This window comes from Nelumbo lutea, chromosome 1, assembly GCF_056320005.1.
Source record: "Nelumbo lutea isolate HS-2025 chromosome 1, American lotus-T2T, whole genome shotgun sequence".
In the NCBI taxonomy this organism is placed as follows: Eukaryota; Viridiplantae; Streptophyta; class Magnoliopsida; order Proteales; family Nelumbonaceae; genus Nelumbo; species Nelumbo lutea.
In genome coordinates, this window is record NC_142684.1 from 187,558,559 (window position 1) to 187,581,848 (window position 23,290).

General features: G+C 36.8%; 4 protein-coding genes across 5 annotated transcripts in view; 3 read left to right on the top strand and 1 right to left on the bottom strand.

The window, feature by feature from the left end:
- LOC148879891 (puromycin-sensitive aminopeptidase-like) overlaps positions 1 to 2,155 on the top strand; it is a 41,636-nt gene extending 39,481 nt beyond the window's left edge. Inside the window, exons 26-31 of the mRNA XM_088961621.1 lie at positions 2 to 83; positions 191 to 366; positions 1,070 to 1,180; positions 1,289 to 1,405; positions 1,489 to 1,560; positions 1,771 to 2,155. Of these exons, the coding sequence (XP_088817747.1) occupies positions 2 to 83; positions 191 to 366; positions 1,070 to 1,180; positions 1,289 to 1,405; positions 1,489 to 1,560; positions 1,771 to 1,851 (639 nt within the window). The 3' untranslated portion in view covers positions 1,852 to 2,155. The remainder of the gene's footprint in view (position 1; positions 84 to 190; positions 367 to 1,069; positions 1,181 to 1,288; positions 1,406 to 1,488; positions 1,561 to 1,770) is intronic.
- A 2,011-nt stretch (positions 2,156 to 4,166) lies between these two features.
- On the top strand, positions 4,167 to 5,730 carry LOC148879892 (Calcium-dependent lipid-binding (CaLB domain) family protein). Its single transcript, XM_088961622.1, has one exon. It carries the CDS (start codon positions 4,643 to 4,645, stop codon positions 5,483 to 5,485), a length of 843 nt encoding a protein of 280 aa, XP_088817748.1. The 5' UTR covers positions 4,167 to 4,642; the 3' UTR covers positions 5,486 to 5,730.
- Positions 5,731 to 15,138: 9,408 nt separating this feature from the next.
- On the top strand, positions 15,139 to 16,868 carry LOC148879893 (LDL receptor wingless signaling/trafficking chaperone). The gene is made up of 3 exons (XM_088961624.1): positions 15,139 to 15,881; positions 16,247 to 16,375; positions 16,459 to 16,868. The coding sequence occupies exons 1-3, from the start codon at positions 15,528 to 15,530 to the stop codon at positions 16,636 to 16,638; spliced, it is 663 nt and encodes a 220-aa protein (XP_088817750.1). The 5' UTR covers positions 15,139 to 15,527; the 3' UTR covers positions 16,639 to 16,868.
- Positions 16,869 to 17,660: 792 nt separating this feature from the next.
- On the bottom strand, positions 17,661 to 22,960 carry LOC148879894 (ribosomal RNA small subunit methyltransferase G). 2 transcript variants are annotated; one of them, XM_088961623.1, is made up of 9 exons: positions 22,739 to 22,960; positions 22,538 to 22,618; positions 21,273 to 21,362; positions 20,884 to 21,050; positions 19,210 to 19,279; positions 18,951 to 19,030; positions 18,769 to 18,831; positions 18,024 to 18,100; positions 17,661 to 17,936 (listed from the first exon to the last, which is right to left on the bottom strand). In XM_088961623.1, the coding sequence occupies exons 1-9, from the start codon at positions 22,814 to 22,816 to the stop codon at positions 17,836 to 17,838; spliced, it is 807 nt and encodes a 268-aa protein (XP_088817749.1). In that variant the 5' UTR covers positions 22,817 to 22,960; the 3' UTR covers positions 17,661 to 17,835. The 2 variants fall into 2 exon arrangements, 1 of the variants encoding a protein (XP_088817749.1); XR_016104384.1 differs by having other exon boundaries at positions 17,880 to 17,936; positions 18,733 to 18,831; positions 22,739 to 22,949.
- Positions 22,961 to 23,290: the final 330 nt, after the last annotated feature.

Sequence of the window (23,290 nt, forward strand, 5' to 3'; positions counted from 1 at the left end):
GGTCCAAAACAACAGAAGCTCGGAATCTTATGTGTTTAACCATCCTAATATGGCCAGGCGTGCTTTGAAAAACGTTGCCCTTGGTACGGCTCTCTGGACAACATAATTGTCCAAGATGAATCTATAACATTGCACTGAAGTTAATTGATTTTTACTGATTTTTTTTCCTCGTTTTTGGCTTTGTGTATAGCCTATCTTGCTTCTCTTGAAGATACAGAATTCACTGAGCTTGCATTGCACGAGTATAAATCTGCTACGAACCTGACTGAACAGTTTGCAGCTCTGGCAGCCATAGCACAGAATCCTGGTAAAACCCGAGAGGAGGTTCTGGGTGACTTCTATTCTAAGTGGCAGGATGACTTTTTGGTGAGCCTCACAAGAACAAAGTGGCGTTTTTTTTCCCCTTCTGTGGAGCATTTGTTCATCCTATTTTTAGATTTTCTAACGCCTTGATTCCTGAAAAATGCATATGAACGATTTTGTCATTAAAAGAAAGACTTGAAATAACTAATACACAAACATAAAACTGATTTGGTATGTTTGTAAATTTTGTTCTAAAATCCACATGTTGGGCCTTTATTTTTTGGACGCTTCATAGCCACAAATGCTTCAAAATGTCAATCTTGGGGTCTTAGCAGAGGCAAAGAACACATCAATCATGTATGTAATGTGTTATATTGCATTCTTGTAAATTTTCTTCTAAAACCCACATGTGGACATTTATTTTTTGGATGCCTCATGGTCACAAATGCCAAATGCTTCAAAATGTCAATCTTGGGGTCTTAGCAAATGGCAAAGAACACATCAATCGTGTATGAAATGTGTTACGTTGTTTGATTGTGTCATATGATTTCACAATTCCCTTAACAAATGGTACTTCAACCACTGCTAAATCTTGGGTACTGATCTTCAAGTATATGCTCCTAAAACATATAACCATTGTAATGTTTTTATTGTTTGCCATCAGGTTGAAGAACGAATTCTATTTTCTGATAGTGTTGTCCTTTTCTCATAGTGGTGTTTCAGACTTTGTATAATGTTCATTACATTCTCTGTTATCTATCATCAGGTTGTGAACAAATGGTTTGCTCTTCAAGCCATGTCAGACATTCCTGGAAATGTTGAGAATGTTGGGAAACTCTTGAAACATCCTGCCTTTGACATGCGCAATCCAAACAAGGTGACCTCTCTCTCTCTCTCTCTCTCTCTCTCTCTCTCTTTACCTACCTACCTACTTTCAGTTGGATTTGTACGAGTTACAATTTAGCTGGTATTCTTTGTGTATCAGGTGTACTCTCTCATTGGAGGATTCTGTGGATCGCCTGTGAATTTCCATGCAAAGGATGGCTCTGGCTACAAATTCATGGGAGAAATTGTAGTGCAGCTAGACAAAATAAACCCGCAGGTATGTTCAGTTAAAATGCCTCTTGATGTTTTAATCCAATGCAACTTTAATTAACTGTCTCCCCTGGGTTGCATGGATTGCAGGTGGCATCCCGCATGGTGTCGGCCTTCTCAAGATGGAGGCGTTATGATCAGACTAGGCAAAGTCTTGCCAAGGTAACTGAACATTTCCTTGTCCGTCTTCTTCTCTTTTGCCATGTTTTGCTTGATTGTATCACATATAATGCAAAGCATTCTTACATTCTTAGATTCCAGAGGCCTGATATTACTTGTCCATTAATACTAAGAAGGAAAATCATTATTTTGAATAGGTTTTTAATATATTTACACTGATAAAAAGGAAAAAAAATTATTTTGTATATACAGGCACAGCTGGAGATGATAATGTCAACCAATGGACTGTCAGAGAACGTGTTTGAGATTGCATCTAAAAGCTTAGCTGCATAAATGTGTTGCCAAATATTGTCATGTAGAGATACACATATTCGGGAAGACGTATCTTGAGACTGGGTTGATCAACATAGATGCATAAATGCGTTGTAACAGAAACTGTCATATATATGTTTTTTTTTTTTTTTGAAAGACAAACTGTCAGATTTGAACTACGTATGTTCTGGCTTGTGCGTTATGGTACACTGCAAAAACGGATTGTAGATGGGTTTGCTTTTGCAGATTTTATCCAGATTTTGGTTTGTAATGGGTTTGAGTCGTTTGGAGCCTAATGCTTTTATAAAATATTGTACATTGTATATATAATATCTACATAGTTGTCCACATATTTTTTAAGGATTTAGTTACATCTGAGGACGAATGATTACTCTCTATATTTTCTCCATCCGCGATGGGGACCCGACTTTCCTGACCTTTGAGGTTCACGCCCCGCCTTGACCCCGATTTATATATATATATGTGATATATTTAAAATATTATTTATAATTTATAATTTTTATTTATTTTAAGTAAATTTATTTATTTTTAAAATATTATTATCTAAAAAATTTTTGTGGATTTGGGTTCCCACGGGGAATCCATCCCTGTCGGGGATCGGCGATAGAGAACAAATTATCTCCGGTGGAGATCGAGGACGGGGACTGGGGGTTAATTTCAGAATCGGTGATGGGGATGTGGAATATGATCCCTGCCCCGAATTCGCCATGTTGCCATTCCTATAAAGAAACGTTAGACAAGGCCCATGGGCTCCATCTGGTGGGGGGTTGGTGAAACCTCTCCGTTATCCAATGATGCTTGGGACCAAGGTTTTAAAAATTGGATTGGACACGAAACCGTTCTGGCCACCAGTTCCCGGGCCAAATGGTTTGACCGACCAGGTTGATGGATTGATGGCCTGACTGCTCGGGTCAGCCGGTTGCTGACCAAATCAATAATTTTTTGCCCAAAAGCGGTTTTAAGGTGAAATGGAACTGTTACTTAACCAGTTCATGGGTCAATCGGTCCAGCCATCTGGTCTGATCTGGTTTTTAAAACCATGCTTAGGGCATTTCTCTCCATCTCCAATTACAGCAACCACATCTTCAACGAGATGCATATCTTCAACTCTTTATCTACCTCACCCAAGCACTTTTCAAACCGTTCTTGTTTCATCATCATCTAACTCCTATTCTAACTATATGGGTCCATCATCATCATCACAAAGCACTTTCTGGACCTTAATATCGTCTGGTGGCACATGTAACTCTGCTTCAACTTGACTAAAGCTCATCTAGATCATCCTTACGCTCAATTAGGGAAGAGTACAAATACAAATATGTACACTACTGCAAATGTTTTGTACTATGACTTCACAAACTGAGCCTTAAATTTAGTCCAAAGCACAACCATCCGCCATAGGCGTGGACCTGAATTTCTCGGAGTTGGACAATTGAAGACGGATTCATCAATTTAATGGGAGTTACTTCTGTTATTTTTCTCAATTGCTTTTCTTTCATTCGGTTCAGCCGTTGCAGATGCCACTTTTGGTCCCAAAAAGGGGCTATTTCATTAATCATCCTCTCTACACATGGGCCAAATTTGAGCCCAAATCATATTCAACCTGTTCAGCATAAAGCCATAAACATGATTTCCAATCAGTTACTATTCTCGATAACTGGACTCTGGACCAACCATGATGAATCGTGACCCAGTAAACTCTATTTTATAACAAAGATTAATAAATAAAATATTAAAATCGTGACCTAGTACAGTCTACTTATCCCAATTTTTTTTTTCAATCAGTGGTTATCATCTTACCACGTGGTGAAAAACGGGACAATTTGTTGAGGGAAGGAAGCTCTCTAAGTTTCTAGTCTCTGATTCCACGGGAGACAATGGAATGGTGATGAAGAATAGATGATAGGAATAGGAGTCTAGGAGATACCGATGATCATATATAAAATGTATGGTATCTGATCATATTGGCAGGGCGTTGGAACATATTTTGTTAGCAGGTGATTAACATAGTCACAGCAGGTAGGCGTAGGCCCATTTCTATCCTCTAGCTCTAGTCATACTGTAAAATTCCATGTCTCACTTCGTGTATAGTAGTCAGTGGTGGAGTGGAGTGTCAACCAGATTTTATTACTCTTATTAATATTCTCGGTATAATTCCCATTTTATCGGATACATCTACGAATTTATCCTAAACCAAAGAGTAGTGGGCCAGTGGCGGAGATGGGCTTTTGGGCTTTGGGTCAAACAAAAGGAAAGAAGCCGTGTTACGTCTCCCGTGTGTGATCCGTGTGCAACTTACAAGACACGAAGGAAAAGGAAGGAAGCCGTGTATGTAATTGTACGCGACGATAGAATATTCGCAAGACACAGAGTTACATTAATACATTCTCCCCCACTTAACTGAACCCGGTCCACGTTGTCACCCGGCCCAGATAATCAGCCCCCAAAAGACAACGTTGAAACCGGCCCAGATAACTACGTCCCTTCCTTACTTACGGTTACGGTCTTACGGATATGCCCCTTCCCCAAATCCAAACGAGAAAAACCCTTCACGCGTGATGCCCGTAATTATATTCAGAATGCAAGGGTAATTTCGTGACATTAGTCTTTGGTCAGTTCAACGGTACAGACACCTCTCTTCTCTTCCTTCAGTTCCTATTAACAGCTTGTAGTCGTATTTGTATAAATAAATAAACCCTGCAAGGCTGCAACCGCAAGCAAACAAAGCAAGCAGCTTCTTTTCCCTTCGTTCCTTCAAATTCCGTCGTCGTTTCGTTTGTATCTATCGGAGATGTCGTCGTCTCATTATTACAGCAGCTCCGCTCCGTCGGCTCCTCCACGAGAAGTGGAGGTGACCATCTCCTCCGCCAGAGACCTCAAGAACGTCAACTGGCGACACGGCTCCCTCAAGCCCTACGTCGTCGCCTGGGTCGATCCACCCAAGTCCAAGTACTCCACCAAGGTCGACGACTACGGCGACACCTCCCCCGTGTGGGACGAGACCCTCGTCATCCCCTTAGTCGCCCCCATTGATGACTCCACCCTCTTCCTCGACGTCGTCCATGCCAATGCCGCCGATGACACCAAACCCTTAATCGGGTCGGCCCGCATCCCGCTCAAGGAGATCGTTGATGATGTTGGCTTCGGCGAACGAGCCCACCGTACGTTGCAGCTGAAACGGCCATCAGGTCGTCCACAGGGAAAGATCGAGGCCAAGATAACGGTCCGCGAGCCCCGCTATCGTGCACCGGATCCGTACTACGCTCCACCCTATGGTGTCCCACCGCCACCACCACCTGCTACTTCTAAGGACTACCCTTACTCTGCCCCGCCACCTTACGGGTACCCCTATGCTGCTCCTCCTCCGCCGTACTCAGCGGCCCCACCGGCGGACGCTGGGTACTCATATGGTGCCGCTCCACCTGCTCCATACGGGCAGCCGCCGTATGGTGAAGAGAAGAAGAAGAGTAAGTACGGGATGGGAACGGGGTTGGCCGTGGGTGCGGTAGCAGGGGTGCTGGGTGGGTTGGCCTTGGCGGAAGGCGTTGATTATGTGGAGGATAAGATCGCCGAGGACGTAACAGAGAAAGTTGAGGATGACTTGGCGTATGACTATGGAGGTGATGATTTCTAGACTAGTAGTTGCAGTTTGCAGAGGAAAGTAAAAGATAAGAGAGAGGGACTGGGAGAATTGAGCGGAAAACGGTGGACTGGTGGTTGACTGATTGATATTTCATATTTGGCCGTCTCGTACTCGTTGTTTGTAAGTTTGTTACGATCCATGATCCATCCATCATCATACATAAACCCCATGATAAATCCTCTCGTCTCGTCTAGAAAAATAAATCAATGATATTTACCCTCTTTTTTTTGCTTGAATGATCTTTTCCGGTTCTCATTCATTGTTATGTTATGTATGGCATTTCAAATTTGATTTCTCTTCTTTACATCTGTCGTGGGCGCACGATAGCAAGCAACTATGTATGCGTTGACGACGACGACGACAATGACAATTGACAAGAAATTTGTTGTCCTTAATAAGCGTGAAACTGCTTACGTTAGCTTTCAGGACCGACCCCAGCTAAAACACGCCCAGGTTGCTCTGGTCTACGTAAGACGTAAGAGTTGGGGGTTGGGATGTAAACAGTATATTGAACCAGCTCCGATGTAATTAATGTAACAGAGTAAACAGACAAAGCCACAAAGGGGTGGTAGTCAGTACTCAGTAGTCTCCCCCAATCCACCCTCCGGAGTGTCAGCACCTAGGTGATTGGTTGGTTGGGTGTCTGCAACTGGACTGTGGTCCTAACAATGTATTTTCATTAATACCTCCTTAGAGTTTGTCGTGGTCTAGCTCAATCAGTCTGATTTGAATGATAAAAAATAAAAATTAATTTAAATGGTGTTAACCATTGAATATAGGGTTTGGTTAATTGGGAGAGTGGAGTTTAGAATTAAAAATGGGGATAGAGTTATTGAGAATTAATTGAGCACCCGTAGAGTTAATAGGTTGCTCATACTGTTGGCAATGGGCCTATCCGTCAATACATAACCAAATCTATGGGTGTTTTGTTTTTTCGTGTAAGAAAATCTAATGAGTGGTGGGGACATAGTTAGAATGGTATCAAATTTGCCTAGTTTTGATGGTCTTAATGTTCTATTCTTTAAGAAATTTTGGAATGTGGTAAAAGATGATTTTTGTGGAACTGTAATAACTTTCTTTCACACAGAAAAATAATGTCCAATTCTAAACAAGACTTTCATTACCTTAATCCCTAAAATTGAGAATCCAGAAACAGTGAATAATTACAGGCCCATCAGCTGTGTAATGTTATCTACAAGGTGATCTCAAAAATTCTTGTAAATAGGATTAAACATTTCCTTAATGAAATTATTTCTTCATTCCAAAGTGCTTTTGTTCAAAATAAACAAATTAATGACAATATTTTGGTTAGTCATGAGATGTTTCACTTTATGAGAAAAAAAGAAGAGTAAAAAGGGTTTTATGGCTTGCAAAATTGATATAGAGAAAGCTTATGATAGGCTGAAATGGAATTTTATTGAGGAGGTGCTGAGGAAATTTGATTTCCATGACAAGTGGATTGGATGGGTAATGGAATGCATTATGATTGTTTTCTTTCAAATTCTTATTAATAGGTCTCTGTTCAATGAATTCAAACCATCCAGAGAGATAAGACAAAGAGACCCTCTTTCTCCTTACATTTTTATTTTGTGTGCTGAAGCTTTAAAGTGGTGAAGGGTAAATGAAGCAAACCTGATAGAATTAGGATGGAAGATTCTCAAGGAGGATAATTTGTGCGTTAAAGTGGTGAAGGGTAAACACCTCAACAAGGAGAACTTGTGGGAGACAAGAAAGAGGAAAAGAGAGTCGTAGGCTTAGAGAGGCATCTCCAGTGCTAGGGGCCTCTTAAGGAAAGTCCTTAGATGGGAAGTTGGTAATGACAAATCTATTAAATTTTGAATGATAATTGGTTTTGAGAGAATTCTCTGGCTAAGGCTTTAACCCTTACACAACGCTTCAATGAAAATGAGATGGTATGTGATTTCATCGATAAAGATAGAGGTGTTTGGAAGGAATCCCAAATTAAAAATTGTGTGCCTCCTAATATTTAGAATAAAATTAAAGCAATCTTTAATCCCTTAATCCCTAGAAAAGATACACTGGTTTTGGGGTTGAATCCAAAGGGCTTGTTCACCATGAAATCAGCATACAAACTTAAATATGAAGAGGAGTCTTCGAGTTCAAATTTAGGAAGTTTGGTTTCAACTGTTTAGAGCCTTAAAACCTTGTCGAAAATAAAAGCATTCATGTCTTTGTTGCTTAATATTAGACTGCTTGTGAAAGATACTCCAAGAAAAAGAGGAATCAAGATTGATGTGGATTGTTGTCAATGTGGTAGGGAAGGAAATGCCAATCATGTTTTTCTTGAATGTAGTGCTTCAAAGCAAATATGGGATCTCTTTCAATTAAATTTTGGAAGCTCAAGTGGTAATCTATACTACTTTAAAAAGCATGAATGGCCTTAAGAATATTTCTGGAATTTTCTAAGGACAAAATTTACCCCTGTGTATTTAAATTTATTCATAAAAAATAAGGGAAAATAGGGTAATCAGTTCTTGGTATTAAATGAGTTTAAAAAATGTAATTTTAAGATATTCAATGCATTCAATTCTCTCTCATTAAATCTAACATTTGGGCTATGTTTGATTTGAAGGACAAAGTAGGGAAAGGAAGGGAAAGACAAGGGAACCTATACAAGGTGTGTAAAGGTTTCCCTACCTTTCCCTACATTTTCCTTCAAACCAAACATAGCCTTAAGTTATTAGCTTGCATTCATGCTCATTGAATCATACATTTAAGTCATTTTTGTTTCTTCTCATCATTAAGTTCTATTAATTAAATCCATACTTAATAATTAACAATTCTAATAACATAAAAGCTTATATTTTTAAAGTCTACCTAGCAAAAATAGTGTTTTCATCTAGGTGATGGTAAAAAATTAAATCATTTTGGGTCAAATGGGTTAATTCATGCTGACATGATTAAATAATAAAATGAATAAAGAAGAAATTAAAAAGTTAAAAATATTTTTAACATACATATTAAACAATAATAAGTATGATAAATAAGAAATGTTTTTATTGATGATGAAAATGGAATGTAAAATTTAAAATCAATTGTAAATAAAAATGTTTTCCTATTCTCCTCATTAAATCATATATTTAAGATATATTTTTCTCATCATTAAATTCTTGTAATTAAATCCACAATATTAATTTTAATAGTATAAAATAAATATTTTGAAAACAAAACCATTTTCTTTCCTCTCGGTGGTGGGCAAACAATTCAACCATTTGGGGTCAAATGGATTAATAAATAAGCCAAAATTAAATAATAAAAAATTAAAATAAATAACTAGGAAATGTAAAAAGTATTTTTGTTAATGATGAAAGTGGGATGCCAGATTTAAAATTCTGCTTATAAATGAAATGATGTCATAATCAAATAATAAAATTTTGAATAATAAAAAATACAAAGAATCACAAAAAGAAAGATAAAGAAAATTTTGGGCACACATCTAAGGTTATATATTTATAAAAAATAAAATATTGGGTACATCTCTAATATTATGCATTCATTATATTGAATAAAAATAAGTTTATACATAAGAACTCATTTTATCAATAATAGAAATGTAATACAAAAATTTAATGTCAACCTAGAAATCAAACTATTTTTCTTTTTAGATGGTGGGTTAGTGTATTGAGTCAAATGATACTATAGACAAACAAAAATTAAGTGTGATAAGTAAAAGGCATTTTATATAATGTAAATGAAATATATAATTTAAAAGAAAAATTATAGTTAAAGTCGATTGTACATTTAAAATTAGGTTGCAGGTTGGTCCAGAAACCAACAAAACTCTAATAATTGGCTCTACATTTCAAATTATAAAAACCCCTGCCATGTCATCGGAGGTTTATTTGGTTGTTGCCAACATGGGACTCGTAGTCCATGTTGGACACAACAAAAAAGCCTATACCGAAAATATGTTTTCAGTTTCTCTCCCACTCCCTCTGTCTCTCAATCTCCCTCCCTTCTCTCTCACTCATATAGTCATCTCCCGTTCTCTTGCTTCCTTTGTCTCCTCCATTCTTCTAGCTTTGGTCTGTAGTCAAATCAAAACCTCTCTCTCTATTATTCTCCCTCAATCTCTCTCATTCTTCTTCCTCATTTTCTCTCTCAGTCAATATCTCATTCTCACTCAATCTCTATCATTCTCTACTTGGTGTAAATTCCATAGCCAAGAGTTTCTTGTGAATTTTTATCAAATAGGTATACTAATTTTTGAACCATACCAAGTTGGTCTCATGTTACTTTTATACAATCTAATTAATACCATATAAGTGTGTAAGAAAATAAAAAAAAAGAACAAGAGAGGAAGTGGGAGATTGAGAGAGAGAGAGAGAGAGAGAGAGAGAGAGAGAGCGTGTGTGTGTGTGTGTAAGTGAGTGAGAGTGAGAGTGACATGGCCAGGGTTTTTATAATTTTGGTATAAGCTTTTTGTTGTGTCCAATATGGATTAAGAATCCTATGTTGGTAACAACCACATAAGCCTTCGATGACAACCATGTTGTCACACATGTGTGAAAATGGATTATAAGAAAATAAAATAAAAATTATATTTGAGATGGTAAAATTGTATTTTGTTTTTACAAATGAGATATTGAGAATGCTTATGTCAATAAAGGTGCTTTGATAAAGGGGTCATTTTTAAAACATCTATTATAGTTTCACGTATTTACTTAAACCTACCCTATAATTTACGTTTTACTAAAACTCCTCCTATAGTTTGCAATTGATTTATTTAATCGACCTTATGTCAAGAATCTTTTATATTGTTGCCTAAAAATGGTGACTTGATTGTTTATATGAGTGGGAAATGGTCAAGGGCATGGGCTTATGGTATTTTATTTTGAAAGTACCCATAGCACTTCATATCAAACTTTTAAAATGAACCAATGGATCATTTTAAAAGAATGAAGAAGAAGAGAGCAGGCATCTCTGATTATTAATTTGAAGCAACATATCTTCCTTCTTCAATAGAGAATTGTTGTCCATGTAAACTAGGGGCAAGAATGACATTTTCAACTATATTTTTCTGTAGATCAAATTGGTCCCAACAGATGCTAAGGTCAAAACTGTTATTTTCAAGGTTTTTAAAACCAAATCGGACAACGAACCAGTCATGGTTCCGGTTCAAATGGTTTTTTTTGAAAAAAAATTAAAAAAATAAAAACCAACCAAATCGTTAAACGGTTCAAATGGTTCAACCACCTGGGTCAATGGCTTGCTAACCAAATCAACGGTTTTTTGGGGAAATAATGGTTCGGGGGCAAAACGGAACCAATCATTTGACCGGTTCCTGATTTTCCGGTTCGACAGTCTGGTTTGATCCAGTTTTGAAAACCATTGTTATATTCCTCACTTCAATCTAATAGAAGGTTGATCTAAGCAAATTGGTTGCGAACTATAGGGGGTGTTTTACTAAAACACAAACTATGTTATAGGTTTTAGTAAATCCATTAAACTATCGGGGATGTCTGGCCCTTTATAAAATGCATATTTTTGTCTTAATTCTGCCTCTTCTATTATATATATATATATATATATATATGTGTGTGTGCACTCATATATATTTAAAATTTATATTCATTTTCTACTTTTCCACTAAATTGTCATAGATTCAAGTTTTACACAAGTAATTTTCAATCTTTTTTGTTTATAAAATATAGTATTAATCATTTTTAATCTATTTTATTAATAATATATAATATTTTGATAATTTTTGTCTAATTTATTTATATTATTTAATAGCCGATTATAATCCAAACTCATTCAAAATCAATTGGACATCCAAAAGAAATGATCCGATCTGAATTCGAATTTAAACAATTTGTCTATATCCGGTTCAATCTGTTTGCAGCCCTATGTTTTTTTTTTTTTTTTTAAAGAAAACAGTCAGCACTCCATTAAATTAAACCGAACTGTACAGATGAATCATGAACTGGCATCTCTGCTAAAGACTTCTGAGTTATGACACATGATCTCTTTGCTCCTTTTTTGTCATGAAAGTGACCAAAGTGGCCGCCCAGCGTTAAATACATAAAAAAGACCACTAGTACTAATAAAAAGAAAGAACCAACAGAAAGGAAAATCCGGTTGGACATATTCGTGTGTAGAGAATTCTTTTCCTTACAAAAATGATCCTATTTCCACGCCATTCTCGTCAATTCTAGTTTGATGAAGAATTCCTTTGGGTTGGATATGAAGGAAAAGTTGGGGCAATCTTTTGAACGAAAACCTAATTTCTAGTTACTAAACCTGTAAAAACCATCAAAGATTTTAATTGCCTTTCCCTACGTTTATCATCCTGTGGCTTTCTGGTTGAGTTGTTTTCTCAACGATCACCCTCATCCCCAACTGAATACTCAACTGACGCATCGATCGCTTTAAGATCATCAGAGAGTTACTGATTTAATGGAAATAGATCAAGAAGGTACCCTTGATAATTTTTTTGATGTCATTCGGTTAATTCTTGCTGTTCATGCTGATGCTGAGAAGGATTATGTGATGTGAAAATGAAAAGAGAAAGGTGAATTCTTTGTTTAAGGCTTCTCTGTTGCTTTTTTTTTTTTTTCCTTTTATGTGGATTTCTTAAAGCTGCCAGAACAATCATGCTGTGGATGGCTGATGATGGAAATAATTTCCCCATTCATCTTCATGGATTCTAGAGGGCCTCCTGGCTTCTTTAATCTCATTAGTCATCTCTTCTTCTCCAAGGAAACGAGAGAGAGAGAGAGGCCGATGGGTACCCGACTTCCCCGGCCCCATTGGGTTAGAGATGGGGATTGGTGCTCCATAAAGCACGTCTTACATGCATATCTCAACATGCATTGCGAGATGTTCCTAATATACGTTCGAAATGTGTTGTAGGGTGCCGATGAGAGAGAGAGAGAAGGGTAGGATAATCCTTTTGCATTCAAACAGTTGGTAAGAGGAGTAAGCATCATTTCTCCTTTTCTTTTTTTTTTTTGTTTTTCTTTATTCAATGGGAGAATATGACATATCACACTAATCACAGCTCACCACAGATGTCCTTTATTCCATACTCCATAGTCTTTATTCCACGATATTATTAGAAAAAGCGTGAGATAGCATGGTATGAGAATCAAGGTTTTAAATATCGATACATCGATAGCATGGTATGGGAATCAAGGTTTAAATTTGGTTCAGAGGGGTTGATTTAATATTCATCCACCCCTGAACCGGTCAAAACCGATACAAACGTATCAATACTTTGAACGTTGATGGAAATAACCTGGCTTATGAGCCTCTTAACTAATAAGGAAAATAAGTCTTTGGGGTTATTTTTTTATATACATTTTTTTTGTGAATAGAGGGTGGGGAGAGGAATATGGAAACTCCTTTTAACCTCCCAAATGCTTTTACCATGTGAAAGATTCCCAGCTTGTTTGGTAACGTTCACCAAATGATGACCAGAGCACCAAATCCACAGATGGGACAACATCGGATAAGGCCAATCTATATCAAGGGATTGCAAGTTGGGCAGGTTACGTCGGGTTCAGGTCAACCCTAACCTAATCCGAGTTATTGAACCCCCAACCCCAATCCTAACTTTGGGTTGGATTCGGGTTGGTCCAACCTTTTTTTAACACCTTCTACTAAATGTACAATTCCTAGAGTCAAAGGGTTTGTTGATTTAATTTTAGCATTATTATGCGTAAAAAGAACATAGTTAATATGTTAAAAAATTTATCTTTATACTTAAAATTGTTGACATACAATATACATGAATAAATATATATATTTAGATAATATCTATACATGCAAATATGAAATTAAATGAGATTTGGGTTGGTCTAAATTGGTCAAGGCCTCAATAATAACCCAACCCAAAATTAAGTTGGATCCATTTCAATCCTAATCCTAACCCAAAGTTCAACCCAACCCAACCCTATTTTTCAAGCTTGGTTTGGGCTAACCGGACCCAAGTTGCAGAGCTATCCACATGAGACTCCACCTTCTACTCTTCATTTCTACGATTCAATAATCCTTACTTCCATACTTCAGCTCTCTCTCTCCTCAGTTCTTGAGGGTCACTTCTTAGTTATTTGTTTTATTTTTCTTAATTTATTCAACTGGAGGCTTGGAGCCAACTTGGCATCCAAGCTGACCTTGATTCAATTTTCTTTATTTTTTTTTCCGAGTTGGAAATTGAATCCTGTAGACTAGGATCCTAACTTAGATGGGCTCAACCCATGCCTGCCGGGTCCAAATCCTACTTGAGCTTTTAAATTAGGCCCGAGACTAACAACATGGGCTAACTTAACCCAAACCAAGCGATGTAGGCCCAACTTTGGTTCAACCCAAATATGGTCTGACTTCATTCACATGTTATGATGCAAATTGTAGATATAGCGTTAAATACTCATATGAGAAGGGTTTAAACATGATCTAATATATTTACAGTCCAAACCATACATGCCTGTTGAACAGGTATGGAAGTGTTTGGATTTAGGTTGGACTGGGCTTTGACCTGTAAGGTCAGATTTTCACTTTTAAAGTTGGGCCTTCCACTCCCAACCCAAGTGATGTAACCAACAATATCCATGTATTGTCACGGGAACACCCATTCTTTACATGCGTTTGGAGTTTCATTAAAAAGCAATTATTTTAATAGGAAAAAAAGAAAGCAACTGTTTTTTACTAAAACCAAAAAGTTACTCAAATCACTTGTTAACCACTTATCTGAAAGCAATTCCATAAAGGCTCAGTCTATTCGCAAGAGCAAATTTCATTTATACTGGTATAAATGCATGGGAGTGCAAATACGTAAAATGTAAATTTCAGTTTACTTTTGTTTTATTCTTGAGAAGTAAAATAAGAGTAAATTGAAGTGGTCCCATTTTATATGAAATGGAGATAGGAGGGTCATTTGTTTTGAGTGAGGTAGGATTAGGAAGTAAGATACGTAATCCCCACTTTATATGAGAGGAAATTGATATATGAAAGAAGGCAATACAATTTTTGCATTCTAAAAATTGATGCAAAATTTGTGTTGCCAATAAGTGTAAATTAGGGATAGCAATTTTCTCCATTCCCGATGATGGATGCCCGACTTTTCTGACCCCATTGGGTCAGTGGTGGGGTGGGAATAGAGACGGGGATTAATAGGGATCCCCGATTGGGGTTGGGGTCGGGATGGGGAATGAGGTCTCCACCCCACCTCAATCTTGATTATTTATATTAAATATTTCTCATATTAAATATATTATATATAGAAAAAATATTTTTAAATTATTATTTATATTTTAATTTTTTATTTATTTTAAGTAAATCTATTTTTCAAAAAGATTGTTAACTAAAAAATTTCAGGGATTCAAGTCCCACAGGGAACCTATCCCTGCTAGAGGTCGAGGGTGGAGGACAACTTTTATTCCTGACGGGGATTGAAGTTAGGGACAAAGATTTATTCTAAAATCAGAGTGGGGGATGGGGAATATGATCCCCACCCCGAACCTGCCCTGTTGCCATTCCTTTGTAAATAAAACAAAAAATACAAATTTTGTATCAAATAAGAATGCAAAACATAATTACAAATAAATGAATGCAAAATTTATATCCGGTCCAAATTTACACCGCAATTCGCACATAAACAAATAGTCTGGCACAATTTGGGAAGAATGTACAGTGCAAATATTCCCAAACTGAACTTGTAACTTAATCCATTACCAAAAAAACAAAAAAAAAAAAAAAAACTTGTAACTTAATCCAATTTTCTTTCTTTTGCTTGAAATCTTCGTTGCAAAAGTACAAAAGTTGATTTTAAATGCAAAGCTTGTAGCTTGAATCTTTTTTTTCTTCTTTTGGTTCTGTCATGTGACTCACAGAAGAATAAGGAAAAATAACACTTATTCCAGACCTTTTGCCTTTGCTTTTCGCGTCGATCTTTCGATTTGAGCCACTGTTCGCTGGTTAACACTGCATATTTCACTTTTTCCCACCTCAGTCGAGTCCTCCCCAAACCTTTATATACCCAAAGGCTCTGTAACTCTGAAGTCCGACTTTGATGATAGTGGACATTATGGGAACGCGGAGCAGCTTTTTCTTCTCAAATTCATTTCTTGTATATGCCTTTCTTATCCTCGTCTTAATTGTTGCAGAGAATGGTGTAATTGTTAGACTTGCAGATGGGGGGAAAAGGGTTCATATCCCGGACGAGCTGGACGACGTGATTGACGACGAAGAAGACGAGGCCTGGAAGGAATGGGGCAAAAAATCGAGCCCTTCCCAAGAGTTCGATCCTCCTCCCATGGATTTATCCGGGATGGAATTATCTCAGATTCAGGAGGAAATGATGAAGCACCATTTCGGACCTTCGTTTGGTTTCGTTAAGCTCCGATTAGGCGTTCGCCGTTCGGCGGTAACTGAATTCCTCCTGCTCCCCAACCCCTCGTTTCCTCTTTCATGTTTTCCTCTTTTTTTTTTAGTTAATTTTTGGGGCTAAGGATACGGTGTTGGGGAGGGACCTCCAATGTCCAATCTCAGCTGGCCCTCTGGTTTCGGTTTTGATCTATAAAGGGTTTTTGCTCTCTAACCATAGCTGATTTGTTTTTGGCGAAAATTTCACCGATCTGATAGACAATTTGGTGATAAAGTTGAGTAACTGTGATCTGGAAAGTGATTAGGTTTACAGGGTTTTCACGTATGATAGAATTAGGATAAGAATTTTTCCACTGAAAAAGACCTTGAGAAGATATATTGACCTGCAACTTGGAAAATTTTCAGGAGATGGTGGCTGAGACTGCTATGAAATGGACGAAGGTTCTTAAAACAGGGTCTATTGAAGCCAAGTTCATGGCTGTTGATGGGAACACGCTCATGTTCACCATGGAAAGGGGAAAAGACACAACAGAGGTACCCATTGAGGTCCTTAGTCTCTCAGGAGTCCTCAATAGCACTGCATTGCATTCTCACAGAAATCCTTCTCTTTTTTACAGTTGAAAGACTTCGTGTTGAGCCAGCCTGACGCCTACGAGATCAAGATAGGAGACCGAGTTTTCCGAAGGCCTGGGGATCCTCCTCTAGAAGAAGTTATTGAAATGCTCCATCGTGACAAGAACAAAGCAGAGGATGCCGGTGTAGTGCAGGAGCGAGAGCATCTCAAAGATGAGCTGTAGCTCGTGCTTAATCTTGTGCTAGCATCTCTAGAAATCTTTTTAGACAATGTAGCACAAACACTTTGAGAAAATGGTTGGTTCCTCCCGAAGGGTGTGGATCATCTTATTGTTTTTCTTTGTTCATTTGTCATGAAGCACATTGATCAAATGTTGCAGTGAATCTTCCTACTTGCATTGGGAAGGTGGAAAACATCGTTAATTGAGAAGAAACCTAATGGGGTATTTCGAAATTTGGAAGTCTCGGGTTCTCTGCTTAGATCAAATGTGGTATTTTGGTAATTGCAACCTCAGCTTTGCAATATCCGAGAATATTGGATTAGTGGGTCTCAAAATTGAGGTTCAGGTTATTCAAGTCTGTTTGTTTGTTTTGAAGTCAGATAGTATTGGTGAACTTTTGTTTCCTGAATGCATGGAATGTTCTGAATTTTGAACTCAAAATTCTAAAAACTATCAAATATCTATTTGATCCCATATATGAGAATTTTTATCTTTTTGGGAGTATTATTGAAAAACAAAAGATTGTACAATTACACTTTAAAAAATAAGATATAAAAAGAAATGAACAATTAATTTTCTCTTAAAGTTAAGATAAGAATTAAGAGAAAACGAACAAGCCCTTACTTTTGGTTTTCTATGGGGGGCCATTTGGACTTTGGAGCAGACCAACCAAATGTGTTGGTACGAGTTAATTTACACTGCTAAGGGTTCCCAAACAAGAATAGAAGGTTTGCTGAACTTAAAACGCATTCTGCACCTCCATGCCCAATTAAAAAAAATATGGGTTAATCTGGAGGTAGTCAAGTGCTATCTTTATAACAGGATGATAATCAAGTGTAATCTTTACGACCTGATTATATGGCTAAGATCCTCCAATGAAATCTGCACAGAGCTCGGATGTTGGATTTCCCTATTAAGTCATTTGCCCTGGTAAGATGGGATGGGGCTTATAGAGCAGAATGTGATGGTATTCATAACAACTTCAGCAGAAACACCAAATGTCGTTCGTAGCATCTTATTGCAAATGCTTTCCAACAGTTCCATACTTCCATTCCGAGGGAAAAGTCTAACTTGTTTGAAAGATGTAATCATCATCTAAGCCTTGTCCCAACTATATGGAGTCGGCTACATGTTAAAAGACATCACAGTTGATTATATGGTGGAAATCAATTACATAACAAGATAAAAGATGTTATAAACTTATTTCAGCTTTCTACTGAAGTCCGCGAGCTCCAGCAGCTGAATCCTAGGAATGGTTGCCGCTTCCTCCCTCTCTTTCTGCGTGTTGTAACCCCAGTCTCCTGCTCCAAATACATCCAGCTTAGCAAGCAAATCCATATACAAATGTAAAAACAAGTGATAGAGAAGAAGGGAAAATAAGAAACTACCCAGATATAAATTCCATCCATCAAGCTCAGGCACTTTGATGACATTCTTCAGAGTAGCAAGTCGATCTTCCACAAAGCTGATCAGGAAATTGGAAGGGTTGATTTTAATTTTGAAAATGAAAGAGTTGATTTTAATATATGTACACAGCAAAGAAGGGAAGCCTAACAAAATACCACCCAATGCATTCACTGGCAGTGCACAAGAATAGTTTGTTATTGGCATGTTTAGATGCCACATACAATGCAATAGCACTTTAACCCAAGATGCCCAAGGGCTGCTCAACAAAAACCAAAAAACTGAACCAAACCAAACTGACCAGTATACATATATTATATTATATATTATTTATAAATGTTATAAATATATATATATATATATATATATATATTGTAAATATAAAAAACTGAGAAACTGAGGAACCAAACTGATTAGGTTTGGTTCACGGTTTTTTCAAAAACCGGTGGTACCAGTTTGGTTTCAAAAAAGAGCCCATGGTTCAGTTAACCGAACTGTGAGCACCCCTACCTAATAATAAATGGAGTGATTTTCAGATAAGATATAACTACCTCCCAGTGCAGCCAGAGATGGCTTGCTTTGGATTGGTGAACCTTTTCTCAAAGGCTAAATGGAGAACAACAATGAAATCATTTCATTCCAGGTGGATCCAAACATGTTAAATTGGAACTAATTTATTTAAGAAAAAATTACCATCCCATTTTTCAGATAAGCAGTAACAGATCTTACTGTAGTGTCAACCCCTTGTTCTCTTCTTTGCTCTGAAGCTGCTTCAACACTTCTACCTTGGGACTGAATAAAATTTCCAAAAATCAAAACACAAGAAAATGCAAAGTGCAACACAGATAAAAAAGTGGTTAGGAAAAAGAGACCAATTTTTATATTTCCCAAGCAGTGCACTATTTACTAACCCAGTTCCAAGACCATATATTCTGTGAGATGGGATTGTTACTCCTGCCAGCTCACGTAACAATGCATCAGCAAATCGGGCCTGAAGTGCAGTAGATGGTCAGAAAGAACAATTCTGTTCAGGAAAAAAAAAATTAGCCCGGCTTATCAAAAGCCTAAAAAAGATAGAAGAAGGATAATTGATATGTTCACACAAGAACACATTTGGCCATATAGTATTCTGTCCAGTTACTTCTTATAGGAAATAAATAAATGGTGGACCTGTTTTGTAGTGACAATATATATTCTTGAACTTGCAAATTTCAAGGCATCTGGTACACCTGGATAGAATCTGCATGGGTAGGCATTCCTAATTAATTTTCAGTTGCCAAACTTCATGTTTCAGTAAGTAATATGCCACACTCACAATTTAATAAATATATAAAATACCAAAAAAATAATAAATAGATAAGAATAAAAAAGATTGCATCCAATAAGTGATATGTCAAATTCACAGAAGCATTAATGCTGTCCAAATTAAATCTTGTATAAAAAGAGCAGTTCTTTCAGTGGTTTTAGTTCAGATATTTTATTTTATTTTGACAGACATGGTTTTTTCTTTTTATGATGGGATTAGAAATTTCTAGTAAACCATTGGTTGAACCATTTAATTTTTATGCTCCATCAACTTATGGCAATGTTCTCAAAATTGAAATATTGCAGTAAATAGCAGCGAAGGTTGAATCAAATTGGATTATGAACCTTATCATAAATAATAAGATTTCTTCCTTTTTAGAAACTTGTCAACAGATTTAGTTCAAATCTACCATGTATATACATAGTACATACAAAACAGTTCTGCTTCTTCTTCTTCTTCTTCTTCTTCTGGTTCCATGGGGCTACACAATGGGGGATAGCCCATCAACCAAACCCCGGTGCAGGTGGGATTTGATCCAAAGTCTCCACAACAACCAGTTGGCACCTTGCTACAATACAGTCATTCATAAACTAGAACATGAAATTATATGTTTGACTTGAAAGTCAATTAACTAGTGTACAATAGCACTTTAACTTATATATGATAGAAAATAAGCTCAATAAGATTTCTAGATAATTCTGGAACAACCTAAGAAAATCTTATTCTAATAAGAGTTTTAAAACAGGTGCTATTTGATAAAAGAATAAAGAAACAAAGGAATGACAAAGTAGAGAAATTGGTTTCAATTGATTTGATTCATATTGCATGGACCATATAATCTGTGGGATTCATGAATTGAATTGTAAGATTCAAACAGAAATTGTAAGATATTTTTCAGGAAAACGATTCAGACATAACATTAGAATCGAAATCCTTGGAATTAATCATTCAACAAGTGAATCATATCGTCAATCTTAAGATTTTGACAACTATGCTTATGAGCAAGAGTAAAGAATATGCATATGGGTATGGTTTTCATTGGTCCTTAGTAGATTCTATTATACATCTACGAATCCAGACACATTAGTACTTTGCATTCTTCTAAATAGTTTTTGATGTGTCAAATTGCTCAATGTAGATTTATCATCATGTCCACTAACTGCCAAAGTCATCATGTCCAAAACCTTGATCCTTGACAGATTAGCATACATTTCCATGTCCCTGTTGAACTGGTCAGAAGTTACAATTCCCAATGTATCAATACATAATTGAGATGACCCATTAACCGCTGCAACTATGTTAACTTATTATTGTTGTTGTAGTACTATGACAATGGAAGTGACATCTTTCTGGTCAGTTAGTATAAAATTGTCTACTAAAAAAGCACAACACTGATCATTAAATTTCACATTAATAAATATGATGTGGTATCATCTGCTTAAGTTCCTCAGATTGTATTAGTCATGCATCAGCATACACATTAGCTTGTAAGACAAAAATTCTGAGAGATTATTACAAGTCCACCCAAAATATATTACCTATTAGCACCAATCCAACTTGGTAGGCCTTTCTCTATCCATTCATCCCTTACCTTTCCGAAAAGCTCAATTAAAGATTCCCTATTTTCATCCCACTCCTCCATAATGACAGGTTTCAGCTTTGACCAGTTGTCCAGTATCCTGTCAATGGTGAGTCCATCTGCAACCTTACACGTTGAAATTTTTTCATCACATGTAGATCTTGACTACAAAAGTGCATCAAGAATTACATGATTTTGTGGTTCTAGTAATCTAGTCATGGATTTGAAGTTGCTAAATAAACTATGTTACTCCAATTCCAACTTACCACCACCCCTAGGAAGGAGATGGTTGCCTTTGATTTCAGAAAACACAGAGAAATGAAATTTTTGCATCAAGATTATACCCACCGAAGACTTGCGAATTGTAGGCATCCGGATCTCCAAAAGCAACCTAACAAGTAATACATTCTCGTATCCAGTTTCCACTACAGGGCGAACCTATTACAGGGTAAGACATCAGTTAGGTCAAAGATAATCTTTTTGCAAAGGATTATTTCAAATTCCTTTTCACTGGACCAGCAGAGAAAAATCAGAAATGTATACTCTTTTAATTTTCCGACTTTTCCATGTCTTAGAAGGAAACAAATGGCTATCATTAGTTAAAAGAGATACTCAACATTACAAGAACCTGTTTTATTATCTGCTTATGGATCTCTCAGAAAGAGTCATAGACCGAAAAGGGATGTCTGATGCCAGAAAACTCAACAACAAAGAAAGAAAATTTGCAATTGACTGGGACAACAAACAAAAGGCGGGGCAATATATGAACAAGTGGATTTTAATCCGTTTGCATGAATAATGTTGATGGAATAATTAAATAGGATAAACAATAGTTCCTTTTTGGTGTTTAAATATATGAACACAATAATGGACGCATATGTTTAAACACCAAAAAGGAACTATTGTTTATCCTATTTAATTATTCCATAAACATTATTCATGCAAACAGATTAAAATCCACTTCTGTTGCTTGAATAATCTGAGGAGGCCATGTCAGATCAACCAATTGCCATTAATTGGGATGATAAGATGAGAAATCTCTCAAACACAAGGATTGAGTCAACAAAATGGGTTCAAAAGCTATCCCCTGTTTGGAAGATATTGGAAAAAAAGTTCTTATTTTAGGCTAGGATCACATCACTAAGCACTTATATCCATTTGAAAAATAAGCCCGAATAAGCGCTTTTTCAATAAATAAAGCCCATTTTGAATAAGTTCAAAATTTTGGTTTTCTTTTTTCAAGCGATTCTTGCCCATCTTTGCCTGCCATGTAATTTTCAGGAAATCTATACTACCCCCGTTTGAAAGAAGTGCTTTTTTCACCAAACACTCATAAGCGCTTATTACGATAAGCATTTAATTTATCCAATAAGCACTTCCAAACAGAAGCCTAGATATGTCGTATTATGAGATAAAGAATTAAAGATCACTACCATTCTTCTTCTTGAAGCTAATTATGGATGAGGTTATAAAAGTGATTTGAATAACTACATACATTGTGCTGTAAGAAAAAAGTCACCCAGCTATTCTTCTTAAAGGGGGAGAATAAGTAATAAGAAACAAGACAGCAATGAAAAATGTTAATAAGTAATAAGAAAAGGGGGAGAGCTCACGACGTGCATTTGATCGACGATCCAATCTTCCATGGCCGAATCCACTCCATCGAAGAGGCCAGGCCATCTTATTTTAGCAGCCTATTATTATAAAATAAGAGAAGTTGAATAAAATTCAGCATTAACTTACTATTTTAAAACCCTAAAACGAACAAGCAGAAGCAGCAACAAAGTGAAATACAGAGAGAAAGAAAGTCTCACCTTGACAGCAGAGAGAGAGCTCTCTCCGCAGCTGTCACACAGAACTCCGTCAAAATCTAAGGCATAAAGGTCTCCCATCTTCCCGAAAACCGCAGCCTTTAGAAAAGGTTGCTGCAGCTGTAAAATAAAAGAAGGAAAGAAGCTTTTGGAGATAAGTCCGAGGGGGGAGCGCAGGTGGGAACAATCGTCAGTCGTTTTGCTTCCTTCCCTTGGTATTTTAGGACGACAAGTTCTATTTCCCTGAAAACCAATAAAAATATGCCACGTTGCATAATTGGTAGAAAAAAAACAGGAGGAGTTCGTGGTTCTAATTTCAACTCTTTGGGATGGCGTTTGGACCCAGTTACACGTATGCATAACGTTGCAAGCACTTTCAATTTTTTTTTTTCTCAAAATACACTCACCCTACCCTTCAAAAAGGCTAACATTGCCGTTTGATACGTGTCTGAAATGTGTCTGAAATAATGATCTGAAATGTTTTTTCATATTTGAAATACTAAGATCGCAGCCCGGCATTAATGTGCTTATTCACGTTTTAGAAACAAAAATACC

Bases quoted from the DNA above. Each gene is read 5' to 3' on its own strand.
- LOC148879892 (XM_088961622.1), top strand. From the start codon at position 4,643: ATGTCGTCGTCTCATTATTACAGCAGCTCCGCTCCGTCGGCTCCTCCA.
- LOC148879894 (XM_088961623.1), bottom strand. From the start codon at position 22,816: ATGGGAGACCTTTATGCCTTAGATTTTGACGGAGTTCTGTGTGACAGC. The intron at 22,619-22,738 runs GTGAGACTTTCT...TTATAATAATAG, and splicing joins GCTCTCTCTCTGCTGTCAAG to GCTGCTAAAATAAGATGGCC. The intron at 18,832-18,950 runs GTTAGTAAATAG...AATTTTATTCAG, and splicing joins ATATATGGTCTTGGAACTGG to TCCCAAGGTAGAAGTGTTGA.
- LOC148879893 (XM_088961624.1), top strand. From the start codon at position 15,528: ATGATAGTGGACATTATGGGAACGCGGAGCAGCTTTTTCTTCTCAAAT. The intron at 15,882-16,246 runs GTAACTGAATTC...GAAAATTTTCAG, and splicing joins TAGGCGTTCGCCGTTCGGCG to GAGATGGTGGCTGAGACTGC. The intron at 16,376-16,458 runs GTACCCATTGAG...TCTTTTTTACAG, and splicing joins GGGGAAAAGACACAACAGAG to TTGAAAGACTTCGTGTTGAG.